The sequence below is a fragment of the Anomalospiza imberbis genome, chromosome 1 (genome assembly GCF_031753505.1).
Source record: "Anomalospiza imberbis isolate Cuckoo-Finch-1a 21T00152 chromosome 1, ASM3175350v1, whole genome shotgun sequence".
In the NCBI taxonomy this organism is placed as follows: domain Eukaryota; kingdom Metazoa; phylum Chordata; class Aves; order Passeriformes; family Viduidae; genus Anomalospiza; species Anomalospiza imberbis.
In genome coordinates this window covers 18,885,134-18,911,893 of record NC_089681.1, presented here as the reverse complement: position 1 = coordinate 18,911,893, position 26,760 = coordinate 18,885,134, and the positions used below count along the sequence as shown (strand labels likewise).

Here is a 26,760-nt window from a genome sequence, read left to right as displayed (position 1 = left end):
TGTTAGTTTCATAGGAGAGTTTCCTGTGAAAGTGATGTCATGAACTTGGAAAGTCCCAGCTATGTTTTGCTGGCTAAAGGTCAGCCACGTTTACCATGATGGTATCACATTTTATGCTTGTTTATTACCAATGCTCTGGATTAAGTTGAAATCGTGTTTGTTTGTTTTAAGAGCTTGAACAAAGCAGTGAAGAAAAGAGCTTGATACTTTAGAAGTACCTGTTATAACGATATTCTTATTTTGCTCAACAGAGATGTAGAACAGCTGTCAGTAAGGGAACTTGGCCATTCCAAGAAAGCTGCAAAGAGCAATACAGATGACACAGATTCCAGGGTTCGGGACACGGGCAATGACAGTGCTAGCACTGCCCCAAGAAGCACAGAGGAGTCTCTTTCAGAAGATGTGTTCACAGAATCAGAACTCTCTCCAATACGTGAGGAACTTGTTTCCTCAGATGAGCTTCGACAAGATAAATCTTCTGGAGCATCATCAGAATCTGTCCAAACAATAAACCAGACTAGTGCTGAATGTTTAACAGTCATTTCAGACTCCAATGAAGCTGCCAGTGACTTAAAGCCCAGTGCCGAAATGGTTGTAGGTGTTAAACAGTTTGGTCCCCACTTAACTTCAGAAAGTGCTAAAATGTCTGTAAAAAGGGGACAGGAACCTGGTGAAAATACTGCAGAAGTCCTCCAGCAGTCTTTGCAAAGGTCACAGGGTAGTGAGGAGCACAGCAAGGAGACAGAAGTGGGAAAGGATCAGGATTCCTCACTAGGAAAAAAAACAGATAATGAGATGGAAGAGGAATGTCCAGCTTGTGAAGGTACCACAGACTCTCAAAAGAAAGAGACACCTAGCAAAGGAAAAGTAGTGGGAGAGCAAAGTCAAGACTCAGAGGCAGAAGTTGAAGAACTCCGCAAGCTCTGGAAGACCCACACTATGCAACAAACAAAACAACAAAGAGAAAACATGCACCAGGATTCACAAAAAGAAATCAGTCAGAAAGCTATGTCTGCAGGAGATGGGCGGTTAGAAGGTGAGTCAGTAGGTATTCATGGGTAGAGTATTAACCTTCAGATTTAAAATGTATCACCCTCCAGTTTAATGGAAATTTTGGATTTTTTTCATTCTGTACAACACATCTCTCCATGTGCTGGTTATATTTCTCGTTGGCTTGGAGATACTCCAAAGTTAAACTTTACATAAACTTTGGAGAAAATATTTGATGCTTTCAGAATGCTGTTTCACTTGCATCTTGTCTTACTTTGATGCTGACTAGAACAAGGTTAAGCATCCAAAAAGCTTGATTCAGGAAAAATAAGGCCTAGATTTTAGGAAACTAGTGCTGTGGATACAGTGAACAGGTTTTATTTCTTGAGTACCTTGATTCTTCTGCAAAGATCAGGGTCCTGGGATTATTATTTGGAAATTACCCTTAAAGTCTGTTCAAGTTTTTATCATACAGAAATATGCTGTGCCTTTAAACAACTTAAATGTGCTTCTGGATAAATTTGAATTTGCTTTCTAAAAAATTCACAACTTACTTTCTGATGTCTTCCCATCATACTAATGGAGATAACTGAACTATTTCTTTTAATTGTGCAATATTTGGACAACTAGAAAAGGCTCTGTTAGTGTGTGACAGGCATTAAAGGTAAGTGAAGTGCATTTGAAGGTTAAATTTATTATAATAATTATTAAAGTTGAAATTATATTGAATAGAAGTACATTCTTTGGTTAACTGAAGTTCATCTACACTTCAAAATCTTATAAAATGGTTTTGTTGGTTGGGTTGGGTTTTTTTTCATCTTTTAAGGAAGTAACTGAATTTTGAAATTTGAAGCAGATGAATACCTGCATCATTCTGTGATAAATTTGGCTTTTATGCTGTAAATATTAGAAGTACTTCTAATACTTCGGGCTACTTTCTAATATACTTACTAGTAGTACTTTCTAATACCTCTAGCAGATGTCAGCTAGCAGTAGTTGCTGGTTGTAACTTAAAAAAAATTCAGGTACTAAGTGTTCTTTGGCACAGTTGCTGCTTTTCTTACAAATTAATATTTGCAACTCAGTTGCATTAAATGCCTTAATTTTGGTTTTTTGTAAGATTGTATCATTGACTGACTGCAGGTTGTTCGTGTGTTATGTGACATGTATATTTGCAGAGTAAATATATATATATATATAACCAAAAAAGTGTCTGCATACAGTCTTACAGAAGAGTGCTGTCTAGAAAACTTATATACACATAGTGCTGCTGCCTCACTCCAGGTTGATGGAGTAAAGTACAAATTAAAAGACACGAAAAGCACAAGATGCCTCTTGGCGATTTGGACCGATTCAGTCCAATTTCAGAAGGAGTTATTACAGCTATTATTCTTGCATGTTGTGTTAGCAGAATGCAAATAAATGAATAAATTATGAAGTACTATTTCTCACCTTTGAAGCTTCTACAGGCATGATTAAACAGAACCAAGGTAAAAGCATAGATCTGATCTATAACTCTTGAAAATCATCAGACTGAATATGACATCTGTTAACAGTAGGTCACTAAAAACACCAGAACACCAGGTCATTTAAAATTTGAAATACAATAAACACTTTCAAGTAACTTTTCTCAAAATAAAACTCCAAAGTAGTCATACTATGAGTTTTGGATCAATAACTTATCTGGATAATCTTTTTGTCTCTTTCATATAGCAGGAACTTAGTTGATTTTTTTCTCTTTTGTGGCAGCTTTTGAGAATTTAGGTTTTGAGAACTATTGTTTTTTGAACTTTGCAGAGGCTAGTTGTTTGAGTTTGGAATTAATGATCTAAATGTTTGTTCTGAATGTTGAGGTGATGCAATGCAAGTAGATACTTATGAGTAGACACATCAAGTTTAGAATAACTAAAAAGGTCTTGCTTGTATCTACTTTTATTTTTTTTTATTGCCCAACCTTCTGTTTTTACAGACACCTTTGTTAACTACTGGACTGAAATAAAGCTTGATGTGGTTGATACTTTGGAGAAATTGTAACAATCTATAATTTTGTGTGTGTATAAACAATTTAAAATATCATTAATGATGGCATGTCAACATATTTGCTGCTTAGCTGAATACTGGCAGAGATTGCAAGAAGCATGAGACAGTAGAAGCATGAGACAGTAGCCATTGCTGAAATATTTTCTCATTAATTTTGTATCAAATATACAACAAGATACTGGAGAACTCACAAAAAAAGCATCTGAAATAGTCTTTTTGAGACTTGGGGCAGAGCTAAATTGTTTGGTTTTTTTTTTATCCATATGATAGCTGAAACCATAATCCCACTTATCTGAGCTCAGGGAAGTCCTAATGTGCTGCCTCTGAAGGACCAAAATCACAAATATCAAATCATTTGAAGAGTATTTATCTAACACTGCCACAGAGTTTGCATGCCAGTCCTATGAAACAGGCTTTTTTGTTTATTTTTATTTCCTTTTAGTGTTGGGGTTTTTTTTAATCTGATAATTTACCTTTGAGTTTAAATACTTGAGTTAAAATACTTCCAAATAATGCATGTTATTATGGCTAATTTACTATACTGTATGCTGCAGGTATAATTCTAAAATGTTGACTGAAAACACGACTGAAAATTAGGAGGCAAACATTTAAATAGTTACTAGAAAAAAAATAGTCTTTGTGGAACAGTGCTGTTCTAAACTTCATGATGAAAATCTCATTAAGAAAATGTTTATAGAGCAAAAAGGTGATATTTTCTGTACTTAGTGGATCTGTGGTCTTCATGGATGCTGAAGGAGAGCTTCAGCTGTAAAGAAAATGTGTCTTGGGAAACTGAAACCTATCTGTATGTACATGTAATACCAGAGCTAGGATAAACCCTTTATTGTCATAACTGATCATAATAGCTCTTAAAATTACATTTTCCTTTCTTGCTTTAAAGTAGTCTCTTGTGGCTGGAGGATTTGGCAAATATAGTAAAGAAACAATTTTAAGAAGGCTTCTTCTTTTACCTTGTGCTGACTTAACAATTCAGACCTTGAGGGTAATCACATAATTCTATTAGTTCAATTCAATATACTACCAAAGAGAAAAATCCTGTACTGCAACATCCAGTATACTTCATCCTGAAGTGGTGTTTGTACCATTGAAATGTTTGATATAGCTAAAAAATTAAAATTCGTCTTAATCCTGTATCAATAGGGCCAGAATGTTTTCCCTTGTAAATTATAAGTAACTAACAAACAGCTCTGATACGTGTGAATCAAGCGTATTTAACAGAAATATTTTTTTTAAATACATATTTAACACAGTATCTTTTTCATATATATGGGATAGCTGTTTAATAGTGGGAGGATGGTGATTCAGTGTTGAAAGTATGCATCAAGAACACTGTCTGAGTACTTGCAAGCTTGGATGAAACGCTGTAACAATGTGATCTGTAGTTGGAAGCAGAAATTAATGTTAGAATTATTTAGTGTGTTGTATTCTTAAGTTAATTCTGCTGTTGTGATTTTCATAACATAAAAGGGCAGATTATTATTACTGCTTATCTTACCCCATCTCCCATTACTTACTTACATAAATGTCTTATATCCCTCAATTGTCTAATATAAAATTAATTAATGATTTTGTTAAGCTCTTTAGTACATTGTGGACAGCTTACTTTGCCTTTATTAATAGGTTCTTCTGTTATGAAAGAAAAAAGACGACATCGATCTCACAAGTTTCTGTGTCTCAGGGTTGGAAAACCCATGAGAAAAACATTTGTTTCTCAAGCAAGTGCAACAATGCAGCAGTATGCACAAAGGGACAAAAAACATGAGTACTGGTTTGCTGTTCCACAAGAAAGGTAAGACAGAGCTAAACTGTAAAAATCAGCAATTGCTAGTAGGTGTTTGAGCTTTTTATTCTTGCTTCACCATTCAAAGTTTTGCAGTGACTGTATCTCTAATCACAAAAAAGGGTCAGCGTATGAGGATGTTGTTGATTGGCTTGTATTGTATTTGCCATTGGAGTACCTCATTACCTTACTGACATTTTTCTGGTTTACTGGAGTTACTTGGAAGTTTGGCAAATAGTTTCTCATTATATTATTTAAGCTTTTGTTTGTAGCAAGTAAGTAACGAAAGGAAGATTCAAGTGGTGTCTGGTGGAGGAAGTATGTTCTGCAGCAAAATTTTTGTCATTATCTGTGCTTCCCATTATTTGGAAACTTTCTAAAAATCCTCTTATAGTTCAGAAGAGCTAGCAGGGGTTCCTTTGTCTTATCTTTGTATATGGAACACAAAACCTTTCCATGAACCAACTTAAGCATGTCTACTGGAAAAATAGCTAAATTTGTTGAACTCATTCAAATAAGACATGAGATTGTTCATGCTCACTCCCTGGTACAGTCTCGTATTCTGAAATTATCTTTACTGCTAGGAAACTGTGACTTCTTTTCAACACAAAAGTGGTTTTTTAGGGGTGTTACATACTTGTCAAAGAGTGAGGGGAAAAGAAAGAAACAAAAAACTATCAGTTATCACTGGTATAAATAGCTACCTGCAATGATCAAGTCACTTTTCTATCTTTTCTTTTGAGCTGAATGGCATAGAATGTCCAGCTGGGGCACTGCAGTTGAGGACAGATATGAATCAATTCCTCTGGAGGGAATTGAACCAATTTCCTCTGGAGGGAGTCCAGAGGAAAACAGCAAGACTATTTAGTGCCTAGAAAGTGTAACATATAAAGAAAATTAGAAGTAAGCGGGGTTCTTTAATCTAAAGGAGAAGAGGTTGATTACAGAAATAAAATTATTTTATACTGAAATTGGGTGCAACAAGAAAGGCAGTAGTCTTTTATTTATGTCCGCTATGGATGGAAATGTGTGATGGACTGAAATTACAGCAAAGTATTATCCTTATCCAACAGGTAGAATTGAGTTTATGGTAGTGCATCACTAACCTGCTTTTAAACATCACCCCTGCTACCTCCTAAGTGGTGGAGAGGACAAAAGGTTTTGAGCCAAAGGTCTCTCCCACTAATTCTGCTGCTGTTAATCCTGTCTGCGCTAGGAGTTCTCTTGTGGTTACAGTTAACTCAAATCTGCTTGTTCTAGTAGTATCATATTTAATTTGAAAAGAGATAAATGTTTCATATATGGCAATGATATCTAGATTAGTTGATTATAATTATTACTGTCTCTTTGGCTCATTTTCTAATGTAGCAAGCACTTATCTTCAGCATAAAGCAGAAGTGATCACCTATTTTGGAAGAAGTGTTTCTTATTTTTCAGTCAGTACTGATCTCCTTGGAAATTATTTTCATCTGCGAAGGATCTCTGTCTAACTGAATGGAGTAGTGTACTATCAGTATCAGTTCTTTATTCATTCAATGTGTGTCCGATGTTTTTTGTAAAGAAATAGCTATGTCCTCATAGTGGGGTGTTAATTTTTTTAATTTGGTGTTAACCTTGCTGAGTGCTAGTCTGCATAGATGAAAATACTTAGTGCCAATTCAGTTGTCTTTGTCACCGAGTAGTATGAAAGAGAGAAAAGTGTTACTTCAGTGTTCTTACTCTCAAAGGAACCAATCTGGGAAGGAGGAGTATCTTATAGTTCCTTAGGCATCAAGTTTCATGTACTTTTTGTAACTACTATAATTATACATAACTCAAAGTTCTTGAAAAGTTAAAATCAGGACTTAAAAAAAACTTTCATACTTGCATGACAACTTAAAATTGATGCCTCATTCAGTGCATGAGGAGTCTGCAGCTTCTTGGTTTTGACTTCTGTGAAAGAATTTACCTAACCTTGTGCAATCCAGAATGTTTTATTCTTTCCTACTGCCAGAGGAAGATTTACCTCCTTTTTCTTCCCCCCCACTTTTATCATTGTTATTCAGGAACCTCAATCTTAACAAGGGTGATTCTGAATCACCCTTGTTAAGATTGATTCTGAAGAACTCTGACCCTGTTCAGAGACTGTTACTGCATACCTGGTGTGCAGCATTCTTTTGGGCAAAGGTGCATGAAAAATATAACTACACTTTTGAGAAACTTTTCAGTTCTGTATCTCTTCCTGTTCAAGTGTTCAGTTTTTCAAGGATTATTAAGGAAGGGAGGAAAAAAGGCTCAAATAGCAAATACCTCTGAAGAAAGACATAAGGAATATTCAAACTCTTGTAACCAGAGCCATGAAGATCTAGCTCTGACTCTTTCCATGATCAAGAGATACTTGTGAATGCATTGCAAATCCTTTTCCTGAGTGCTCTGTCTGTGCACCTGCAGCAAATACAGGATAAACTGACATCTGTTAGGATTGCAAATAACTGCCTCCTGTGAATTTGGGTGATTTTGCTCTTATAAACTGGAGAACAGTGCCATTTGTGGCACATAACTTAAAATGAGGTAACTTTGAATTCTGGTTCGTAGTATAGTTAATAGTTTATGATTTTATGATTCATGTATATATATAATGTGGATGCTTTCAGCAGTCTTCCCCCACATCTGTAGTACTTCCCACAATTTGTATAATTCTGATTGTCTTGGAAGTTGTCATCTGTTCTTCAGGCATAGGGAAAACAGATCTGCAGGCATTTTTTAAATTCTAATTTAGTTTGGTTTTATGTAACTCTTTCTAAATAAGATGAAGAAGTCTTTGTGTTTTATTTTGGCAGTTACTTCAATTTTAAGCAGAGGTATCCAATGGGACAGAAGTGTTTGAAAGATCATACTTGTATGTGAAATCACAGCTAATCCATTGCCAACTTGTTTCCTGGTTTTTTTCTACAGAGTCAGCTTTGTATATTTAAAAATTAAAAAAAAACCCAAAGAGCTAGCTATTTTTTTAATGTGTCTCTAATATCTAGTAAAATATAAAGTATTTTTATTTACTTAATATTATTAAATACTTAATATTATTAGACATCACAAACTTAGCTTATTTTTTTTTCTGTGTCATAACTTGACTTTTCTAGGACAGATCACTTGTATGTCTTCTTTATCCAGTGGAGTCCAGAAATATATGCAGAAGATACTGGGGAGTCTCTTCGGGAACCTGGATTTATAGTGGTAAAAAAGAAGGAAGAGCCTGAAACTAGTGAAGAATCGAGTACTGAAGATGCTGCTAAAGAATGGGAGGTAAGGAAGAACAGTAGCAAAGATTTTTTTTTTTTTAATACACTCATAAGAATATATTAAAATTGTATTAAATACTTTCCAAGAGGGAAAAAAACCCACTTTATTAGTCTGATTGTCATGATCATGGCTGTTCAATTTATGCCATCCTAATGCTTTGCTCCAACATCAGATCAGAGCAACATTTCACAATTCCAAATCATTTTTGTGTGGAGCAAGTTATAGCTTAAACCTCTTAGGGAAAGGAATGTGAGTAGAGCAACAAAGTTGGAATTTTGGTGAAGCAGACTTAATTTTCAGTCTCATAAACTGACAGTTTTCTGATATTTATTATTCCTATATTTAAAGTGTTCAGTGTTTATTGGTATAAAGACTCTAAAAACAGATGGGACAGCAAAAGAGAAAAAGAACAGCTATTAATGACATGCCTTTTCAATAATTTAGTAATTAATTTTGCAATTTTGACTTAATAATACATTATAATGCTGTTGAGTGTATTTTAGAAATATATTATAACTGGAACTATTTCTTTTCTTTCTAAATAATAAGCACATTTCTCTCATGTGACTCTGTGTCCACTGTGTTTCTATGGACACATCTTTACACATCTACGTGGTTTTGTTTTGTAGTGTACGTGCAGTTAAAGCACTTCCAGTCTTGTACATTCAAGTGTTGGTCAAAAGTTTGATGATTCTTGTCATATATATATTGTAGAAGTATCCCATCAGCACTGTTTGAGTCTTGGGACAGCAATTGCAATCTCTGACTGTAAGATTTCTTTTGTTTTTCTTCCCCCTACCCCTACCCTGCAGTGTAACATGTTGAAATTAAGGAAGTCTACACTGTTTTATGTAGAGTGTAAAAGAAATTTTAAAGAACAGCAATAGTCTAACTACAGCTAGTAGTTTTCTGCTTAGCTACAAAACTTAGAACCGTAGAACCCTGAACTGAAAGTTTAAATGTAGCTAGTTGAAGACTTAGGCCGTGGTTGCAAGACATTCCCTGCAACTCAGTGATTTCCCATGGAGCAATTTTGCTTTGAGACATTGAAATTAGTATCATAAAAGCATGTCTTTTTAAATTTCATATTTTCAGCATATGTATTGCTTGAGTTTTTCCCAGCAATGTATTTTGGTGTTAACACTTGCTCAAAGCCTTTATAGGTATTTGGATTTTTAAAATTTGACCTTTTGGAGCATGGGTATCAGTGGATAGTGATCTACATTATGGTTTAAAGCACAGTATATCTCTCTTCTAGTGAGCTCTTCAGTAATTTGGCACCTTAATATAACTACAGAATAATTTCCACTGAATATAGTGAAAATGTTTTTTTCATGATGGAATGTGGTATATTTTAGAAACGATTTCTGAAAGTAATTAAGGCAGTACATTTTTTGCACTATTAAAATCTGTAAGTTATTTACCACAGAATGAAACCACACCTTAAGCCTGTATTTAGGTCTTCTCTGGAAACAGTCATAGGAAACATTTCAAAAATATTGTAATCTCTTTGTGTTATGTGAAATTGTCAAGCTTGGCTCTCTTAATATTATCAAATAATAATTTTCCGGATTTACATGTTAATGTGATTAGTGAGATGGATAACTTTATAAAAACTTGTATAGAAATAGTATAAGAAATATGCTAATGTGGTCTTCTGTGCATTTTAATTTATGTAATGCGACTTCCTATGACTGACTTTTAGCACAAATCTGAAAGCTCTTAAAAACTTTCTAATCAGAAATGCTTGACAGTACTGGATGGTTTGAGCTATCATTACATAAAACTGCATTTCAGTGGCTTTTAACATGTAGGCTAGAAAATATGAGTAAATGTGGGGAATTGTAGCTGTTGTCACACTCATTATTTCCACTGAATTTCAGTCATTATTTTCAATCAATATACTTCCTTCCTTCAATGCAACAAGCTTTTCTTCTGCCAGTTTTTGCTCCAGGTGCAATCTGAAATAGCAGGTGAACAGTATAATTGAAGTCTTATTCTGGGTATTTGGCTGAAAAACAGGCTACCTTTTTCAGATCATAAGGACAGGAGAACTTTGGGTGAAAGGGAAGTGGAAATGCACAATAAAGTATTGTTCATCTACCAAAGGATGAAGGTAGTGGAGTACCTTTCTTTTCCAAAACGTGTTCTTCCTGCTGTCATTGTACAGTATCTTGAAAATAGAAGAACAGGGAAGAGGTTTAATGGGTAACCCAGGTGTGGTGCTCTGAAACAGCTTTTGTTTCTTTGCAAGTTCTGTTAATACATTCAGGTGCAGCTTTTTATCAATACACTTTGAGAAAACCTATGCTTGTTTACTGGAAAAGAAATTATGGGAAGATTATGGGATAGTAGGTGTTGGTTTATTAAGTTTATCAATGAATAATGAATCAACTGAACTCTTACTCAAACTTGAGTTTTTGTGTGCTTGCTTCTACCTTAATCAAAGACTTCATTGTACATGGTGTCAGGAAAAAGTCCAGCAAATCCTTGTAACTTTCTCTTTTTATGTGTTGCACCCTTGATAGAAAATTACTAGAAATAACGATGAATCTACTGCTGTCTAACATTACCATCACTAAAGGTGACTAATTCACAGATAGAGTTTGAAACAATCTGTGACACCTTGTAGCTGCTGTTGCTGATGTTGCTGCTCAGTGTCGGTCTTCCTGCCTGTTTCATTTGCAAAGCTTTATAAAAAGGATACTTTTTCACTTAAGATCAGCCCATACTAATGACTTGTCTGTGGTAGAAATAGATAGGCAGTAACTTTATTTAATATACTAAGAAATGAAAGTGATGCTAAATTCTCAGTTGTGTTATCCCCATCCATTTTTCTCGAATATCTCTTTTATCTTGTACTTTTAGTGAATGGGCTAAGAAAGAGGGTGTTTTGAGTTGTGTGGGGTTGTTGGGTTTTTTGTTTTGGCTGTGTTTCAGGGTTGTTTTGGTGCTGTTTTTTACCATCTGTACTGAGCTATAAGGTATATTTATCATGGTATTCTTTTTTTACTTGATGTGTTTAAGTTCAAGTGGTAATGGCTTTCTATATCTGTTAGTACAAATGATGAATACAGTTATGTGTTAATAAACAAACTCGTTCTCCTAAGCATATTCTGTACTTGCATCCAAACATGGCAAGACTTTACAGCAAGCTGACTCCTTCTGTTGTGCAGTGTCTCAGAAACAATTTCAATTGGTACTTACGATGTAATCTTGTTTCCTTTTTAAGTTCAGGTTGTGTATTTAGTAGGTTCCCATTTAAACCTGAAATCTGTTAAGGAAACACTTGAATTGCTCAGCATTAGAGTAATTCTTGTTTAAAGCATTGATTCTTCCTTTCCCTTCACTGTCACTTGATCTCATTGCCATTATTCAAGATTGAGTCGTACTTACTGTCCATGTAAATCTAAATACTCATTCCCAAGATATTTGAAAACAGGAAATTTCTTGTCTTAGGACCTACAAACTGGTCTTAAAGTAGTTGGAAGCTCATCAGTTTGATTTTTTTTCATTACCATTGTTCATTGTGGAGGAAATAGAGAAATTTTGATTTTAAACTGTCTAGAAGTTAATTTCCAAAATGAAGATTGAGTTGATAGTTACTTGCAAATATTTTTTCCTAGACATGGTAGGTCATGTTCTGGACATGTATTTAATACTAATTATTTTTGGTTTTGCCTATTGAATGTCTGTAGAAAACATGGATACAATGTTTCTGGAAAGCAGTAACTCACTTATCCAACTGAATTTCAGTTAGAACTTAAGATGTGGTTTGAAAATGCTTACTAGATCAAACTATTAGTTGCAACTGAAGTTCTGTCTCCTTGAAATGCTATTTGGCTTGGACACTCAGCAATCCAACATTACTTAGCTGTAATTTCTGGAGTGTCTCAGAATTCTATTTCTGTGTATTTATGGAGATGTGAAGTTCACAAATAGCTATTGTCTCCTGGTTAGATAAGCATCTATGTGCAGTATTCCAGTCTTGAAACCTTTTTCATATGTTAAGTTCTTTATTGGATCTGGACTGAAACCTACAACATTTCTATATTAAAGTGGATATTGCAGTTTTAGAATGCACTGCTGTCTTAAATTTTTGTATTCTTAATCCTGTTCCTTCTGTAAATTTTGTTCCATTCTCTACTGTACACTTCAGTGCTTGGATGCTGGTGCAGCATCTGCTTGTTGTGTCTTGCATTTTAAAATGTGATATGAACATAATGCTGTATGACAAGCTGGATAATACTGGATGAGCAGGGAAGAGGAAGCCTGAAACTTGTAGGCTTCTTGAGTGAAACATTGCACAGGATGTGTAAAGATCAACCATGCTAACAGTCTTCAGAAGAATATTTTTTCCAATATGTTTCTGGAAAGGCTGTCTCTTTATGATAATGAATTGGATATACAAGCTAGATGTTTATTTGGTTTTTACATCGTGTATTGTCAGTGTAGAAATTGGATGTGTCACTATGCATGTGTTGCTGTGCATTACCACAGAATTTCTAATAGGCTTTGCTCTTGTACTGGAGGATGAATCTCTTCAATTCTAGCAGTCATGTGCTGTAGTAGGAATGTTTCTGTTAATTTGTTGTGGTTGGAGAAAAGGACTGTCTATTTACGTAATCCAATGCTCTTTGCAGAGATTGGTAACTTTCATTCTTGCTTTTGCAATTAACATGAGTGATATTGTACTGTCTCTCAACTTCATGCATTAGGGTATTTCTTGTTTTGCTGTATTTTTTGTCACTACTTAATCTATTTTGAATCTATTTAGAACTTGTAAGTGGAAATTCAGAGGTTTTGATGGCTTGGAGCTGTCCTGTAGTTGGAGTTCTGAATGTGCAGTTGTAATTGGTGGCTATTTCATGTATCTGATAGAGGCATCTGGAATGGTCCTTCTGCTAAGAGTTAAAACAGAGCCATTTAGCTAAAAAACTTGTGCTTTTGAGATTCTTAATGGCTTTCAGCATACCTTTGAAAGTCCTCAGAAAATCTTTGTGATGGAAAAATACTTCAGTTTTTTTCTCCCTCCCTTTCCTTAAGCTGTTGACAGGAAACAAAGGATGACTTCTCAAATTAGACTTCCTTTCTTATGGAAATTTTCTCAGCCAAGAGAAGTTAAGAAGCTGGGCCAGTCCATGTTGTGTTGACACTACAGGAGATAGCTTTTTGTAAGGTTTTAGTGGTTTTGTTGTTTGTTGTTTTTTTTTTTTTTTGTTTGTTTGTTTGTTTTTTTATTTTTTTTATTTCAACTGCATTCTAACTTCATTTCTCCTGAACTTTACACTTATTCATGTGGAGTCAACAGCAAGTTGTAAATAAATTGAGTAATTATGCCCCCTCCCACCTGTCCTGTTATCCTTCTAGGCTAACCTCTGTTTCTTAAGAGGAATGGAGCACAGGAAATATCTTTTCCACTAATGTAACCTCACTCGAAAAGCATGAATGCTAAATGTAGGGATTGTAGGAATTCAGTGTCACAACTTTTCTGTTGCTGTGGTATCAGGACATTGTTAGTGACGATGTGAAAATAGTTCCATCTTATCTGGCTGCAAAAACCTTTTTCCACACCTGGTGTCCAGTCTTCCTACTGAAGTTGAGGGTTACTATGCTTACTGCCCTGTTTCAGTGTTATGTAATCTTGTCATAAGTTAAAATCTGGTATGGCAAAAGGTCTAAACCAGGTAATTGGTTTGGAGAGGAATTAAGACATTCTGTAAGTTGTGCCTTTATTTATTGTCACTCTCCTTTTTCTCTGAGACAGATTTTTTTTTTTGAGACAGATTAGTTTATTAGTAGAAATGACATTGTGAGGTAAAATTACTGAAAGGACTGCACATTGATTGTTTAGAGATCTTCATCTTGGTTGTGAATTAACAATGACAATAACAAGATCATAATTCAATGTCATTAGATACATCTTCTGTTGCTCCATTGTCAATGTAAGAAATAGGTGGATGCACTTAAGTGTTTGCTACTGTTCTGCACAGATGTAATGTGAGAGCTTGTGCTCCTCACTAGAATCTTTTATTAAGAACACTGATGGCAAGGCCTACATTAATTGCAACAGGATATGAGATTCTGATTCCAGTTAACAGATCAGTACTGTAATCCCCAAACACATGAAAAAATAAAAGAGCAGTTTATTAATCTTTAACTAAGTGTTGTTACTGAGGTCAGATTTCTCATGTGGGCTTCTTTCTGTGGCTGGGGTGAAGATCTGTCGCGAGTGACAATTTTGCCACTTCCCTGAATGTGCTGTGTCTTGGTGCTGCTCAGATTCTGCCTCCCTCCCTCTGCAGCAGATGCTCCCAGCTGTGGGCAGCTGCCAGCTCGTGGGGGTGGCTGCTGCTGCAGGGCTGAGCAGCTAAACACTGTCAGGGAGTCTCATAAAGTTACTTGTGCATTCATTCCCATTAAAGTTTGCAGCTGTAATTAAGTGAAAAAGTGAGTTGGCAGATTGAACAGAATTTTATTGCTCTCTTTTCTTTGGAGCACGATTTTAAAATCCTTTTGAGAAGCTATGAGAGAATTCATTTTTATTTAGAGAGAAGCTTGAAACTTCTAATAAGCAAATTGTTAGAATTGTTTAAGATTAAATGTTGCAGGATAAAAAAGGATTCAGTTCATCAGATTCTTTTCTTCCTTCCCAGAAACAAAGTGTTGGCTTATGTTAGGGAAGAAATTTTTTTTTTCTTGAAGGGCAGGGAACAGATGACTGATAGTAGGCTGTGGAAGAGTTAGTTGTATTACTAGCTCTTGCTTTCTGCCTTAAAGGATTCGTTTCCAGACAAAGTTTGACATACTTTTGCTGCATAGTCTCCATTCCTTTAAGATTTCCCATACTTGGCAGAGAAGGGGGTGATGTCTGTAGCTTGTATTACTTTTATATTGATGGTAATTCCCATTTGAAACAGTTTTAAGAGTGTCTGCTTTTTGTTCTTGTTTTAATTTTCAGTATTAGTTCACTTACTATTTGAAAGTAAAACCCAACCAAAAAACTCAAGCACATAAATAGGCATATGGCTTATTACTGGAATCGTACACCATTTGACTATATTTAGTCAAATCATTGTTACATATTTGAATTTCCTAAATCCCAGCTTCAATGTTCCAATGATAAAAATGTTTTTACTTGTCACCATAATACTTCTGACTTGCCACCTTAATACTTCTGATAAGTTAGAAGAAATTTACTTTTAGAGATGCCAGCTCCCAGAAAAGGTGGTACTGAAAAGAAAAACATTTTATCCATCAGAATGTTAGACACTAGTGCAAGGTGAGGTGTTCCAATGCATAATTTGCAGTAAAATACAAGTTTTGGTCCTGCTTTTCTCTGCTTGGTTGTCTTGGCTTTTAGATCACAGCGCAACAGCCTGAGCTAGCAATGATTTAATGTTGTTCTGTTGCTGCCCTGGCCTATTTAATGCTCTCACACAGAACCTGGAGCACGGGTGATGTGGAGATTATTTCGGTGGTTGTTGTTTGTTTTGGGGGATATTGCAGGGGGAAGGGAGGTGTTTCATTTTGGGTGTGGGGTAGAAAGACTGCAAGTGCAACTGCAAAGAGATTCTTACAGGGTTGTCATGCTTTTTAGTATTGCACGTGCCTGTTTAAATAAACATCCTTCCTTAAGGGAAAAAATAATCGTGATTCTAAAAATACTTTCTTGCTGGGACTAGCATTTAACTCATACAGCAAATTTAGCTTACAGACAAATGGATTCATTTTCTTCTTGTAGCTTATAAACTGAAAAGGCTGTGAAGCTAACAGTTTCCAAATGCTGTAAAACCCCCTCTTTTTTTTTTTTTTTAAACAATATTTTAAATCTTCACTGACCCTCTTCCAACTGGTTCTGGACTCTCAGAAATTACTTACAGGGTTTATATAAGGTTGTCAGCATAAGGAAGACAGACTATTAGTTTAATATTGAATGCAAACACTTTACCATTAGAAATCGTTTATAAGCAATTACCTTATAACCGAATATTGCAAGCAGTTCTTAGGGATTCTTTTTGTGTTCTTCAATATTGTGTATGAACAATTCAGCCCTGTAGCTTTAAATACTTTGGCCTTTTAACAAACTAGTGCTCTGCAGCCACACTTGAGCACAGGAAGCCTTCCTCCTTCGTCATCGCTTGCGATACATCCCCCTGCTGCACACTCGCTCATTTGCTCCCTGCCTTGTCAGTCAAATGTGAGCGTCCAGCAAACTGTCCTGTCACAGCATCGTGGGGCTCTGCCTGTGCCTGGAGCTGACAGCAGGTACAGAGAATGCTTTCAAACAGCCTTGAACCGTGGTTTTTGTTTCATTTCTTTTTTTAGTCTCGTTTTATTTTTAGAAGGGAAATGTCTCGTCTCTGGTATGGGAAGAAGGGAACAAAGCACCAGCCAGTTAATCGTAAATGCACTCTGGTAATTCTCAGTGTAGTATCTTCATGTCTGTTATTGCGGTCTTTAAATGTTGTGGTGCAGAGACAGTTTCTGGAAGTTTAAATTTTGAATGTGTAAACAGGATGCTAAGTCACAAATTTTCATTATCTTTGGAATAGAATCTAATTACTGGTATTCCTTTGGCATTAGATAATAGAAACTGCTTTGAGCATTAAGGGGTTCAGCAGTTTTAAGGTGGTTTTTTTCCCTTTCTTTTCCCTTGGAGTAATGAATTTTTTCACAAAAAATGTGCTTTATACCTAAGTACCAAGAACAAGAGTTTGCATGGGCATACAATTGAAGAAGTGTAAATTTCCTGACTTACCATTACCTTCAGAAGTCAGTCAACCATATATATAGGTCTGATAATACTTCTAAATTCATGGACATGAGTCTGCTGTTGTCCCATTCTCACGTTTATAGTGAAGGGGAGGAAGCAAAAACACTGGCTCTGCAGTTTAATTGATTTATGAAGGGAACTGGGATTTTTCAGTGTTGTTTTCCCCAAACAGACTTTTTGTAGTACTATTTAATATGTAGTAATATCTAAAGGAAAATATTTTCAGTGAGACTTGCAAAACAACATCTTGAGGATAGGGAAGAAGTGATCTTGACAATATACTGTGCTTTTACCCACTGGTAAATAGGAAAATAGCTTTCATTTAGACTCTTCTTATGACAGGAGAATCTGATTCTTAAGAATTACATATTACTGGGTTTTGAAGCATAGTTCTTTCAGGATACTGTTGAGCTGGGGTTTTATTTTTTATTTATTAAAGAGTTTTTATTCTTTATCTTTTATGTATTGTTTTTATAATTATTTTTAGCCAGGATACTTGCAAAGTAAGAAATTGACTTGTTGCAACAAATGGTTCTATAAAATGTGTGTTCCTAAATAACAACACATTTTTGAAGTTGCGCTCTCTTAACTTTCCTCTGTGGTTGTGGAGTGGAATGGAGATACAGAACCTAAATGAATTGAAATGTTATTTTAGCATACCCTGTAGCAGTATAAAAACTATATGAGGTACAGTTTACAAAAAATGTGGTTTTTAACATGTATCCAGATACATAGATAAATAGATATAACTTGCACACGTATTTTAAAAAGTAGTAGTATCCCTTGTTACATTTGTTTCCCTTAAGACCAATACTGAACTTTAGCCAGCATCTAACTATGTTATAAAAATAATACCTATCAGTTTCTAAGGGCAGTTTGAACTAAAGAAGACTGTGAGAATAAGAATCAACTTTGCTGTGAGAGAGGTAGAGAACAGGTTATTATAACATATAAAAAGTCAAATTAGAAAAAGAGGGTAGGGAAGTACCTACAGATGGGGATATTTTTAAAATGTTGCTATGTCAGTAAGACAAGCTCTATTCTTGAAGTTGGGTTTTTTCTTCAATGAATGTTCATAAACCTAATGTGCAAGTGTAATCTTTACACAGAAAGGAAAGAGTATTGGTTTAATTATTCCTGTTATGCAAAACCAGTGGAAATAATATTAAGGAGACTGGCAGCATATAAAGTGTACAGGTTTCTGACTGAATATCTCATTAGTGGTTGTTCTGAATTTGGGTGAAGTCTAGTCTGATGTGAAATAGCAGTTGCTGGGCTAAATTAAGAGATACAAAAAAACAGAAATGCTAGCTTGAAGCAACTAAATTGCCCTAGATTATTTACAGGAAAGGCCTTTGTTACATTCCTGATGATGCTATTAATTTGAGTTCAGCATTGAAAGGGTTTGGTACTTTCCCAGGGTAAGAAATCAAAATTTTGGGGACTTACTAGTGTGCTATGCTCCCCCTTTAAAATGCTAGTAGTGTCAGCCTCCCACGGTTTAGTAAATGTTTGGTATTTAATGTGTCTCTTTATTTTATGGCAATACAAGGGATGCCAGCAAGTTTCTAGAATGTCAGAAATGCAGGCAATGGTTCTTCCTATTAAAGCATTTCAGACAAAAGACATCAGACAATGCAAGGGAACAAAAGGTGGATTGCCATGCTTGTCTGTGCTTTACACAGCTTGGATAGGCAGTATAGCCAAAGGGGACAAAACCAATGAAAACTGATCTTAGCTTTTATATTCTCAAGTTATTAGCGTGCAAAGAGAATTAAAATGTTGGTTTTAAGAGATTGAATGGTTTGACATTTGCACATCTTCTGACATTTTGAGTTATTGGTTAACTTTACTAGGTAAGCTAATGCCTGTATTTCTTTGGCAGTTACAAAGTATAATAACAGGGGCTTACATGTGAAAGATGAGAATTTAGTACTTCTCTGTAGATGACAGAATTGCATGGTTGCTTCAATTCAGTAATGCTACTGAAATATTTTTAAAATCAGTTTTCCATATTAAGTTTTAAAGTAATTGAGTGAACTAATTATATATATTTTAGTAATAAAAAAGCAGAGTGAAATCCAGTATTTTCTTGTACAGTTCACTTGGCCTAGAGCCTTTCCTTGACAGATATTTGCTGTACCTGTTGTCCTGGGTAATTTGGGGGTTTATGCATCATGTCTGTACTTTTGCCGTGACTGCATGGTCTCATGCAAGCCACTTGGAGCAAGTCCAGAGGAGGGCCACTGAGTTGATCCAAGGGCTGTGTTTTGGTATCAGCTGAACACCTCTGTTATGGAGATAGGCTGAGAGAGTTGGGACTGTTCAACCTGAAGGAGAGAAGGCTCTGGAGAGACCTTATTATGGCACCTTGGAGAGCCTCTTGTAAGGGGCTCTCTTGTAAGAGAGCTGGAGAGGGACTTTTCTTGAGGGCATGTTATGATAGGACAAAGGGGAATGGCCTTAATGTGTAGGAGGGAAGGTCTAGATTAGGTACTATGAAGAAATTCGCTATGAAGGTGGTGAGGAATAGATTTCTCAAGAGGATTTGTGGAATTCCCATCCCTAGAAGTGTTTAGTGCCAGGCTGATGGGGCTTTGAGTAACCTGGTATAGTGGAAGGTTCCCTGCCCATGGGGCTGGAGCTGTATGGTCTGTAAGGTCTGTTCCAACGTGAACTATTCAGTTATTAGAGTTCTTCCATTTAATTATTTGGTGTTATATTGTTTGCATTTTTAATAATTATGAAATATTAGTCTACCTCAACAAAGTCAAAGTAGAGTAGCAGAGGAGTTTTCGAAAAGGTTGTTTATAAGTTAAAAGAAAGCAAATGAGTAGTAAAGGCTTACATTTTTCCTGTGTGTTTTTAATGATCTGTGGAATCTGAAGTTGATCCTTAATTGAGTTTTTCTGCTTAAAGTAGGAGACAAACGTTTTCATACTGGGCTATGATTCAGTTACTTCTAAGCCTGCGTAATGCTTTCTTGTCATACCTGAGAGGATCTTTGCAAGGCAATATCAAAACTGAGATGTAACCTTGCTCAGTCTGCCTTCTCCTGTAATGGCAGCTTGCACTCAAGCACCAGGTGCTGTGGTTTCAGCAGCTGAACTTCTGGTTTCTCTGCTTGCAAGTGCTGAAACTTCCTTAAATAGTTTTGCAAGGGAGCTGTGTTTTATTGGTTGTGTTGCTACAGATCTTTTTTTGTTAGGACACAATGAGTAAAGTCTGACTTGCCTCTTTAAGAAAGTAATTTTCTTAAATCTAGTTCTTAGTTCTTTGCACAAACATCCTAAACTGTTTAATATTTTGCATGCTAAATTTAGTTATCTTGCTGGCATTATGATATCTCTTGTAAGAGTGTTTTTTCATATCTTGAAAAAAATAGCTTGTTATTAAGGTCTGCAGACTTAATGTAACTCTTTGTGTGCTTCAGGCTTTGATTTCGTTCAAGTTTGTTTATTCTGGTTATTGCAGATACCTCAGTTTATCATCAGTGTATGTTAATTACAGCTTGGTACAGTTGCTGTGGGCTTAGAGCACTTTGAGGCAGATATTTAACAGCTCATCCTGCAAAGCTGTGGGGACAATTACTGGTCACAGGGAGAATGCTGCTGTCATGTGACCTACTCAGCATTTCTGTCCCTGCTCTGGAAAACACCCTAGTGTGCACAGCTGTTTGAAGAGGAACAGCTTTAAAAACACTGAGAGAAGGAGCCATAGTGACAGCCAAACCAGGGGATTGCTGTCATTCTATGGTCCTTCTCTGCATAAAATGGCCAGCTGTCATCCCTTCCCTTCTTTGTCACCGGTAGAGTGACAGAGAGCTGAATTGACTGAATGTAGCAGCAGCTCTCTGACCACAGAGAGCAGAGACAGGCTTTCCCCGGCTTCCCAGGCATTTTCCCGGGAAGGCTGTGAAAAGATCAAAAAAACCAAAAAAGAATGAGAAACAATTCTTATCTCTGCTTGTTACACCTACTGTATTGCACATGTGGAATGTGTCATAAAAATTTGTTTACCAAAAAGTAATTTCTTAATTAAACACTAGATAGTGTTTAGATAAGTTGACCAATTAGGTCAAAGCTGTATTGGACTAATCTCGGAGTCTCTGTGTTGGGCTGACCCCAAGATTGTAAAAGTCCTTGTTTCCCAGCCCGTGCAGCCAAAGAAGCATATAGAATGCGTAGGATCGAGGTTGTTTATTTTTCCTTATCTGTAACATTCTTTCTCTGACCTGCCGAGGTCCGTCTAGCAAGGAAGCCATGGCAATCTGCCCGCCCTCTTGGGCTGCATCTACATTTTATATCAAAAGTTTCATATAGTGTGTTTACAATTTTGTACCAATAACTATCATCTATGTTGGACAGTGTGTCTCTACCTTAAACGAGTAGAAAAGTGTCACCATTACACCGAGACATGGAGGACAAGAAGCAGGAGAAGGAGGCTAGGACACACCCGAATTCCTCCATCTTGTACCCCTGAATCACATTCTAAAAATCCCAAAATTCTACTTTTTCATCCTGTGTCAATTCATCTACTACACTACTCAAACCCTTATGGCTTGTAATTCCTCATACATAGTTGATAGCTTTTTCCACAGGCTAGAATCAAAGCAACAGGTGTTTTTGACTTCGTGCCAGGGTCTCGAGACAGCCATGGCAGCCAGAGAGATGTCCTGGACTCCAACAGACTAACTATAAAAGTTACTAAGTATCTTATTAAGTATAGTATAATATAGTATAAAATTATATAATAAAGTAATTAATCAACCTTCTACAATCATAAAGCCAATAATAGTTTTTCCCCAGCTAAAGACCTACAACGACAGACTGAATACCACACAAAACAGAAAATGAATAGCTTTGCAGCCACATGCTTTAAAAATGAATCAAATTACATTACTCTTAAGGTTTGGGGTTTTTTCAAATGATGCCTTACAACTGTTTATCTGGTGCGGTATGACCCATGAATTAATGCATTTTTGTGATGTAGTCAATATGTTCCAAATAATTGTATTTGATATGATGGAGCAGAGTGCTTCTTCAATATTGTCTTCTCTCCAGCAGTCTGATATTTTTGAAAGGAAACTAAATTTGTCTGAAAAATAAAACTAGTGTTTTCTCTTAAAATATTAATAGCAGCCTTCAGTTTGCATAGGCACCTTTTGTTTGAAAGGTATTCCAAATTAACTTTGTAAAACTACATTGGGATTTATCTTTCTTCAGTTAAATATCCTGAAATATTTTTGAATCTCAAGAATTAATGTTCATGAAGTTTACAGTTCAGCTGAGTTTACATCCATGTATGAAGCCTCAAAGTAAAATTGTTCAGCTTGTGTTCTTTCTTAATACTTGTTTTTTTTATTTCATATTCTGAGTTGGTAACAGGTTATAGATAATGTATATTTCAGAGCCATTTATGCCATTAAGCTTTATCTGTTCTTAACTTCCAGAAGCACTGTTCAGCTCTGATAAGCCCCTCCCATTCTCGATGGAGACAGTTTCAGCTACTTGTTAGCTCTGAACGTTTTGCTGTGTTTGTTTTGAGGGCAGCAGTGAAAGCTGCTCCCTGTTAGCAAACAGGCATGGGGGGGCAGCGGGGGTGGGGGTTGTCACTTGTGGCTTTGTTAAACTGAGGAATCCCTCACTGGTGTAAAAAGTTTCTTTTTTACATCTGCAGGATGATATGATCAGTGGCTGAAGGGGCTGATCAACCATTAAAAAAATTTAACTGCATTTTCATGTGTGTTGTTGAAGGACAAGAAATATTCCATATTTGGAATTTTGTCTTCAGTTTCATTCACTGCAAGTGGCCAGCATAACTTGTAAAGTGAGGTGGTTTTTTTTGACATATTTTCAGAAAAACAAAGTTTAGAAACATGAGTTTCTCCAGAAGGAGAATCCTTGGCTTCTTCTTGATTGTTTGAATCATTATTATGCAAACCCTCGACTTATTGCATTAAATATTAAAACTGTTGGATGTTTTGCTAAGTGGTTAACTCACATATACATGGTGTGGAGAGGTTAAAAAGGTTATGCTCAAGTTAAAAAGTCATGCCACAAGTCATACAATTCATCCTGTGTTTTTTCACCAATGCTGCCAATATGAATACAGCAGGTAGTATTAGATCTCTAAGGATATATTCCATATCTTTTCAAACTTGGAATTACAGAATCACAGAATAAGCTGAGTTGGAAAGGACCCAGGAGGATCATCCAGTCCTGGCCCTGCACAGCACCATCCCCAAAAGTCACACCATATACTGGAGAGCATTCTCCAAACACTTCTTGAATTCTGTTGGGCTGGTGCTGTGACCACTTCCCTGGGGAGCCTGTTCCAGTGCCCAACCACTTTCTGATATAGCTGCCTTTTTCCAATATCCAAACTAAACCTCTCCTGACACAGCTTCAGGCCATTCCCTCGGGTCCTGTCACTGCTCACCACGGAGCAGGGATCAGTGCCTGCCTCTTCCCCTCATGAGGAAGTTGTAACTACAGTGAGGTCTCCTCTCAGTCTCCTCCCAGCTGAACAGACCAAGTGACCTCAGCCTCTCCTCACAGTTTCCCCTCAAGGCCTTTCACCATCTTTGTTGCCCTCCTTTGGACACTCTCTGATAGCTTTCTATCTTTCTTTTCTTGTGGCACCCAAAACTGACCCCAGCACTTGAGGTGAGTGCCCCAGAGCAGGACAATCCCCTCATTGCCCAGCTGGTGATACTGGGCCTGATGCACCCCGGGACACACTTGGCCCTCCTGGCTACCAGGGCACTGCTGACTCTTGTTCAACTTGCCATCGACCAAAACCCCTAGGTCCCTTTCCATGGCCCTGCTCTCCAGCATGTCGTTCCCCAATCTGTCCATGGTCCATGCATCCAGGGTTGCTGCATCCCAGGAGTAGAATTCAGTACTGTCCCTTGTTGAACTGCATTTGGTTGGTGATTGCCCAGTCCTTTGCTTTGCTGAGGTCTCTCTGTAGGGCCTTCATCTCTTTGAGGGAGTCAGCAGCTCTTCCCAGTACTGTATCATCTGCACTATACAGTTTTGGAACTCTTTTTGCCCTGAAATACGCTAACAATCCAGGCTACACACGTTACTTGTTTTGCTCTATTCCAACCAGTGCCCAGATTAACTATAAGAGGTTTAGCTGCTTTTCTCTTCTCCTACATTCATTTTAAAGCAGAAAAAAACTAGAAGGAGAACAAAGCGCCTTTCAGGAACATTTCCTGATCCTCAAAAATTAGCTTTGGTTATCCAGGAAACTGGATGCTGAGATGGCTTAGTGAAGAGAGCATAGTAAATAAAGCACATAGCTAAGTCATATAATAGGTAGATCTTAAACTAATTATTTTAATGGAAGAATTTTATCACAAGGAAGTACTTTCTACTGAAAACTGCAGACCAGTATGATAAATATGACTCTGCATCTACTTTTTTAATTAAATGTCTTGCGTTCTAGGTATTTCTCATACTGTGTGAAAGACTATGTTCAGTGTTTGAGAATCAAAGTTCAAAGTAGAATGAGGTAGAAGTAGGTCCTGGAATGATAGGAAAACAGCTGATGGGGGGCAGGGAGTGGGGCAGGAAACAGAAGAAAACACTGGTTTATTTAGCTTGGTGAAGTAGACTAGAAGATTAATAGGACTATAAGGAAGGAACATGAGCAAGTCTTGATGGAAGAGGACATAGCATAAGCAGTCTATGAATTAAACCAGGTTATAAGGAAGAATAAACTTCTAATGTTACTACTAACATTTCAAAGCAGTGTTCTTGAGCTGCTGCTCTTGGCAGCAACAAAATGCTGTCTGTTTGCAGGATATATCTCAATTCCTGTATGAAGTGGAAGGTAGTTGCTAGTAAGCTTAGATATATGTGACATTAAGATTCTGTAGCTAATTTAATCAAGAAGTACGTAGTTGTGTCCACTGCAAAGCAAGAATAAAGCATGTTGGCCTAAACCACAGGCATTATATAGAAGGCCAGGTGCTGCATCTGAAAGGTTGAAGTATCTTAACATAATCATTTGAAGCCTAGTTCAGTCATGAGTTGGATAAATTTGAGACAGTGTCTCATGGTTTGCTCACGGAACTTAAGTATGAACTGTATACTTCACATTAGCTCTGGGTTTGAGAGTGTGGGTTCTTTTCCTTTAATTTTCCTGTGGCTAGTTTGACATTCTGTGACATGTTATTTATGATGTTTGTCATTGCATACCAATGGTCTGCCATTATGCAGGTTTTTGTTCTCAAAACAAATGGAATGTGACAGTGTGCGACAGAGTCAGCATGCCAAGAAGCTATTATATTGTATGCGCATGAATAGGTATTCATGTTTCTCTCAAGCAAGAAAAATAAGGCATCTCCATGGCATATGAAAAGGTCAATCTCTGAGTTAAAAAGCTGATAAGCAATTCACAGATGCAAGATGATGACAAGTATGCATTTGAGAGGTTGAAGGCAAAATGGCAGTGCCCATAAAACCATCTAAATTTCCAGTATGTGAAAAAACAACTATATAATGGTGTCAGATATTTTGAGATTTTTTTTCTCAAGAATTTAATTAAGTAATCACATATTTACGGCCTGTTGTAAGTTACCTACAGTGTCACATGTGCTAGGGTGTAGCTTAAAGAAGCAGTAAGGCTAAAGGGTCCTCACATTACTGCTTTCAGGGTTATGTTCATAAGTTGCTGGTGTGAACAGTGTAAATTTGCAATGAAGTGTCATAGCAAATAAAAGGATAAAACTACACTATCACTCACATGTTTGAGTGGAATACTGTTAGAGCTTTACATACAGCTATGTGACTCTGAGAATGCACAAGCCAAAACAATTCACAACAATATTCATTATCTGTTTTGAGAGAACAGTAAAAAAGTAATGGAAATAAATTGAGTACTAGTAATGACAGATTATTCAGTAATAAAGCTGGATGTCACAAGTATTCCTTTTTCCTTGCCTTGCAGTTGCATGGGGTAGAGTGAACCATCGCTGCTCAAGAGCCAGTCATGCATGACTGTGGGCTCTGTACTCAGGACAGTGGCGAGTATCTGGCCAAACTCCTTGTAGTAGGGACAGGTAGATGGGGAGCTGCTGGACTTGTGGTTGTCTTCCTTTGCACTGTGGTAGGCTCTAGAAGTTTTTAATATGCTCTTACTACATGGGACATCCATTTAATCTCTCCACCAGCTGTTTTAAGATGCTTTCATACCAATGATGATTTTGAGTTGTTCTCAAAATCACATTATTTGCTCTAGTTACATCAAAATGACTGTTGTAGTCCTTTAGCCAGCTTGTTGCACCAGAGCAGCATGTTCTAGAGCTTTCTGACTAAAGACTTTCTGGCTGTACACCTCCTGCCAAAGTGGAGATGCCATTTGAAGTGAATGTGTTGACAGATGAGCAACTCCAGAAGCTTTGGAGGGGAATAGAAAGTCCAGGATAAAGAAATTTTTGGGTTGTATTGGGATGTTATTAAACTGTAGTCTTTATCTTCACTGCTAGACACAAGAGTTAGAGCTTACTGAGAAGCCTGAGATTTGCTTCTAGTCTTCATCTAGGAAAGCAAACCAGGTTCATAAGATTCATTAATCTGAGTGTAAAGAATGTTTGAGAGGAACTTGGGCTGAAGAGTTTGGGTTTAAGGCATGTAACTCAGATTGACTTTTCATTTAGCATCCTGATACTGGAAACTTTCTGCACTCCTATATCAGTTCTTTATTCATCCTAGATCAGTGAGATATCTGACTGCTAGTGCCCTTAGTGTTTATTTTGTAATCTTGCTGTGTTTACTCATATGTCTAAAATCACCTACATGTGCACCGTCCTTGCAGAAACAAACATCTTTTGGCCCTTCCTGTTTGTTTGTTGTCATTGCGC

At 36.7% G+C, this 26,760-nt stretch overlaps 1 protein-coding gene across 12 annotated transcripts in view; it reads left to right on the top strand.

Moving 5' to 3' along the window:
• The window catches only part of OXR1 (oxidation resistance 1), a 260,222-nt gene that overhangs the window by 221,391 nt on the left and 12,071 nt on the right, over window positions 1-26,760 (top strand). For 10 of the 12 annotated variants that reach the window (XM_068182992.1, XM_068182984.1, XM_068182973.1 and 7 more), the window contains 3 exons: window positions 252-1,036; window positions 4,672-4,840; window positions 7,951-8,113. In XM_068182992.1, coding sequence (XP_068039093.1) covers window positions 252-1,036; window positions 4,672-4,840; window positions 7,951-8,113 — 1,117 coding nt within the window. Of the gene's footprint in view, window positions 1-251; window positions 1,037-4,671; window positions 4,841-7,950; window positions 8,114-16,351; window positions 16,529-26,760 lie in introns of those variants that run through there. The other 2 variants (XM_068183019.1, XM_068183027.1) reach the window with 2 other exon arrangements.